This window comes from Camarhynchus parvulus, unplaced genomic scaffold (assembly GCF_901933205.1).
Source record: "Camarhynchus parvulus unplaced genomic scaffold, STF_HiC, whole genome shotgun sequence".
NCBI lineage: Eukaryota > Metazoa > Chordata > Aves > Passeriformes > Thraupidae > Camarhynchus > Camarhynchus parvulus.
Window position 1 is genome coordinate 22,925 of NW_022147704.1, and position 5,474 is coordinate 28,398.

The 5,474-nt window shown below is 53.4% G+C and overlaps 1 protein-coding gene across 1 annotated transcript; it reads right to left on the reverse strand.

The window, feature by feature from the left end:
- Nucleotides 1-151: 151 nt before the first annotated feature.
- On the reverse strand, nt 152-5,024 carry HAUS4 (HAUS augmin like complex subunit 4). Its single transcript, XM_030969568.1, has 4 exons — nt 4,801-5,024; nt 2,573-2,697; nt 1,392-1,460; nt 152-367 (listed from the first exon to the last, which is right to left on the reverse strand). The coding sequence occupies exons 1-4, from the start codon at nt 5,017-5,019 to the stop codon at nt 184-186; spliced, it is 597 nt and encodes a 198-aa protein (XP_030825428.1). The 5' UTR covers nt 5,020-5,024; the 3' UTR covers nt 152-183.
- Nucleotides 5,025-5,474: the final 450 nt, after the last annotated feature.

Below are 5,474 nucleotides of genomic sequence, written 5' to 3' on the forward strand. Positions count from 1 at the left end.
CGACTTACGGTCAGAGGGCGTGCCCTGCCTGCCAATCAGACGCAGCGAGCCAATAGGCGAGCGGTACGAGCTATCAATCATTCTCTGGTCCCACCCCCCCGTTCCCTGTCAATCACTGCCACACTCGAACAACGACAGAGGCAGTGGGCGGTGCCAGCAGTATTTTAATGAGCTGCAGTGACGTCACGGTTGCGGGGGGCGGAGCTGGCGCAGGGCCCAGCCCTTCTGGGCCAATTCCTGCCGGATCCGCCCCAATTCCAGCGCCAGGGCCCGGAACTCCGGGCCCAGCCCCCTCAGCGCCGCAAGCTCCGCCCTCAAGATGGCGGCTTCGGCCTCGGCATCGCGGCGGGCCTCGGCGAGCCCCGCCCTAAAATGGGAAAAGGGGCGGGGTTATGCTAATGAGGAGTGTCAGGGTAATGCGAGTGGGGGTATGGTGATGAGGGCGGGGTTATGGTAATGAGGGGCAGGATTATGGTAATGAGGCATGTCAGTGTAATGAGGGTGGGGTTATGGTAATGAGGGTGGGATTATGGTAAAGTGAGCAGTGTTATGGTAATTAGGGGTGGGGTTATGCTGATGAGGGTGGGATTATGCTAATGAGAGTGTCTGTGCAATGAGGGTGGGGTTATGCTAATGAGCCTGTCTGTAATAAAGTTGTGGCTATGCTAATGAGGATGTCTGTAACGAGGGTGGGGTTATGGTAATGAGGGTGTCTAATAAGGGTAATGTTATGGTAATGAGGGGTGGGGTTGTAGTAATTGAGGTGGGGTTATGCTAATGAGGAACGGATTATGGTAATGAGGGGTGGGGTTATGCTGATGAGGTTTGGGTTAATTAATGGAAAGGGAATTATGCTAATGAGGCAAGGATAACGGTAATGAGGGGTGTCAGGGTAATGAGGGGTGGGGTTATGGTAATGAGGGGCGGAACCATGTTAATGAGTTGTGTTAGGATAATAGGGGTTGTATGCTAATGAGGGTGGGAGTATGCTAATGTGGGGCAACGATATGGTGATGAGGTATGGGCTTATGGTAATGAGAATCTGATTATTATAATTAGGGGCCAGGTATGGTAATGAGGTACAATTTTGGGAATGGGGCGGGGCTCGGGTTGTTTTATTCTAATGAGCAGCAGAGCTAATTGGTGCTATGCTAATGAGGGAGTGCTGCTTATGATAAGGTGGAATTATGCTAATGAGGGACAAGAGTTATTTTAATGAGGGGTGGAGTTATGGTAATGAGGGGACAGTGTCTATGTTATGCTAATTAAGGGTGTGGCCATGGCAATGCGGGTGGAGCTTGCATTATGCTAATGAGGAGGTGGCGATTGTTTTATGCTAATGAGGGGGTGGTGATTGCACCATGCTAATGAGGGGGGGCGTGGTCTCGCACCTGATTCGCCGGTGGGCCTCGATGGTGGGGGCGGGGTAAGTGTCCAACAGGATCTGCAGCTCCTCCAGCCTGATGAATATTCATGAGGTTAATGAGGGGGCGGGGCCGAGGCTGGGATCACCGTGGTGAACTGGGATGAACTGGGATGGACTGGGATGGACTGGGATTGGATTTGGGGGTCACTGGGATGAACTGGGACGGACTGGGATTGGATTTGGGGGTCACTGGTTTGTACTGGGACGGACTGGGAGAGGATTTGGGGGTCACTGGGATGAACTGGGAGAGGTTTAGTGGTCACTGGGATGAACTGGGGCAAAATGGGATGGACTGGGAGGGACTGGGATGGGGTTTGGGGGTCACTGGTTTGTACTGGGAGGGACTGGGAGGGGATTTGGGGTCACTGGGAGGGACTGGGATGGACTGGGAGAGGATTTGGGGTCACTGGTTTGTACTGGGATGGACTGGGAGGGGATTTGGGGTCACTGGGATGGACTGGGATGGACTGGGATGGACTGGGATGGACTGGGAGAGGATTCAGGGGTCACTGGGATGAACTGGGAGGGGACTGGGAGGGGCTTTGGAGTTACTGGGATGAACTGGGAGAGGTTTAGTGGTCACTGGGATGAACTGGGGCAAAATGGGATGGACTGGGAGGGACTGGGAGGGACTGGGAGGGACTGGGAGGGGGTTTGGGGTCACTGGGATGAACTGGGATGAACTGGGAGGGACTGGGAGGGGGTTTGGGGTCACTGGGATGAACTGGGATCAAACTGGGATGGGGATTTGGGGGTCACTGGGATGGACTGGGATGGACTGGGATGAACTGGGAGGGGATTTGGGGTCACTGGGATGGACTGGGATCAAACTGGGATGGGGATTTGGGGGTCACTGGGATGGACTGGGATGGACTGGGACAAACTGGGATGGGGATTTGGGGGTCACTGGTTTGTACTGGGATGGACTGGGAGGGGGTTTGGGGTCACTGGGATGAACTGGGATCAAACTGGGATGAACTGGGAGGGGATTTGGGTTACTGGGATGAACTGGGATCAAACTGGGATGAACTGGGATTGCATTTGGGGTCACTGGGATGAACTGGGATCAAAATGGGATGAAGTTTGGCGCCTCCCTCATTGCCACGCCCCATGCAAATGAGATGCAAATGAGGGCCCGCCCCCTACCTGCTCTTGAGCAGCACGGCCCCGCCCTTGGCCAGCAGGTACCGGCCCCGCCCCCCGTCCAGGCCGGCCTGGAGCGCCCCCTGCAGGCGCAGCTGGGACAGCAGGGACACGCAGCGCTGCAGCACCTGCGACAGCCAGCGCGGACCAGTGCGGACCAGTACGGCGGACCAGTATGGACCGGTACGGACCAGTATGGACCAGTACGGACCAGTATGGACCAGTACGGACCAGTATGGACCAGTATGGACCAGTATGGACCAGTATGGACCAGTATGGACCGGTATGGACCGGTATGGACCAGTACGGACCAGTATAAACCAGTATGGACCAGTATGGACCAGTATGGACCAGTATGGACCAGTATGGACCGGTACGGACCAGTATGGACCAGTACGGACCGGTATGGACCGGTATGGACCAGTATGGACCAGTACGGACCAGTATAAACCAGTACGGACCAGTACGGACCAGTATAAACCAGTACGGACCAGTATGGACCAGTATGGACCAGTATGGACCAGTATGGACCGGTATGGACCAGTATGGACCAGTATGGACCGGTATGGACCAGTATGGACCAGTATGGACCAGTATAAACCAGTATGGACCAGTACGGACCAGTATAAACCAGTACGGACCAGTATGGACCAGTACGGACCAGTATAAACCAGTATGGACCAGTATGGACCAGTACGGACCAGTATGGACCAGTATGGACCGGTATGGACCAGTACGGACCAGTATGGACCAGTATGGACCAGTATGGACCGGTATGGACCGGTATGGACCAGTACGGACCAGTATAAACCAGTACGGACCAGTATGGACCGGTACGGACCAGTACGGACCAGTACGGACCAGTACGGACCAGTATGGACCAGTATGGACCAGTATGGACCGGTACGGACCAGTATAAACCAGTACGGACCAGTATGGACCAGCACGGACCAGTATGGACCAGTATGGACCGGTATGGACCGGTATGGAACGGTACGGACCAGGAAAAGCAGAAAAAATCCCAAAAAATCCCATTTTTGGCCCGTTTTAGAGCCCCAAATCCACTCCCAGTTCGTCCCAATTCCCAGTATAAACCAGTATAAACCGGTATGGACTGGTATGGACTGGTATGGACCAGTACAAACCAGTACCAAAACGCTGATTTTCCCCCATTTTTCCCCATTTTTGACCCTTTTAGAGCCCCAAAATGCCCCAAAATCCCCCAAAATTGCCCCAAAATCCTCTCCCAGTCCCTCCCAGTCCAAACCAGTCCAAACCAGTCCAAACCAGTACCACACCAGTATCAAAAGGTGACTTTAGAGCCAATTTCACCCCTCATTTGCACCACTTTTGACCCTTTTAATGCCCCAAAATCGCCCCAAATTGCCCCAAAATGCCCCAAACTCCCCCCAAAATCCCCTCCCAGTCCCTCCCAGTATAAACCAGTACAAACCAGTACAAACCAGTACCAAACCAGTACCAAACCAGTACCAAACCAGTATCAAAACCAAGCTTTAAAGCCATTTTCCCCCCATTTTTGACCCTTTAATGCCCCAAAATCGCCCCAAATTGCCCCAAAATTGCCCCAAAATTGCCCCAAAATGCCCCAAACTCCCCCCAAAATCCCTCCCAGTCCCTCCCAGTATAAACCAGTCCAAACCAGTACAAACCAGTCCAAACCGGTACCAAACCAGTATCAAAACCAAGCTTTAAAGCCATTTTCCCCCCATTTTTGACCCTTTTAATGCCCCAAAATCGCCCCAAATTGCCCCAAAATCGCCCCAAATTGCCCCAAAATGACCCAAAATCCCCTCCCAGTCCCTCCCAGTCCCTCCCAGTCCAAACCAGTACCAAACCAGTATCAAAACCAAGCTTTAAAGCCACTTTTCCCCATTTTTTTTACTAATGCCCCAAAATCGCCCTGCCCAAAAAGCCAATGCCCCAAAATGCCCAAATTGCCCCAAAATGCCCCAAACTCCCCCCAAAATCCCCTCCCAGTCCCTCCCAGTATAAACCAGTCCAAACCAGTACAAACCAGTCCAAACCAGTACCAAACCAGTACCAAACCAGTATCAAAACCAAGCTTTAAAGCCATTTTCCCCCCATTTTTGACCCTTTTAATGCCCCAAAATCGCCCCAAATTGCCCCAAAATCGCCCCAAATTGCCCCAAAATGACCCAAAATCCCCTCCCAGTCCAAACCAGTATAAACCAGTCCGAACCAGTGCGCACCTGGGGGTATTTCCAGCGCAGTTTCTCCGCCTCCTCGCGCAGCCGCCGCTGCCGCAGCCGCTCCCGCCGCAGCCGCTCCCGCTCCGCCCCCAGCCACGCCCCCAAATCCCGCCCGCTTTGGGCCATTTTGGGCGGAATTCCCGCGTTTCCGGGCAGTTCCGGGAAATTTGGGGGGAATTCCGGGAAATTTCGGGGGTTTCGGGGCGGGATTTGGGGCATTTCGGTGAAATTTTGGGGGGTTTGGGGTGGATTTTCAGGGGGGGGTTCGGGAGGATTTTGGGCAATTTTGGGCGGAATTTGAGGGATTTTGGGTGGAATTTGGGCAATTTTGGGTGGATTTGCAATGATTTTGGGTGGATTTTGGGGCATTTGGGGCATTTCAGGGAGATTTTCGGGGTTTTTGGGGGGGATTGTGGGAGGATTTTGGGGTATTTTTGGAGGAATTTCAGAAATTTTGGGCGGAATCGGGGAAATTTGGGGCGGATTTTCAACGATTTTGGATGGGTTTTGGGGCATTTTGGGCGGATTTTCGGGGTTTTTTGGGACGTTTTCGGTGCTTTTGGGGTGATTTTGGTGCATTTCGGGATTTGGGGGGTTTTTGGGGTGAATTTGGGGGATTTTGGGGCTTCCCAGCAGGAATTCCTGGAGCTGTTCCCGTTTTTCCTTCAGGCGCC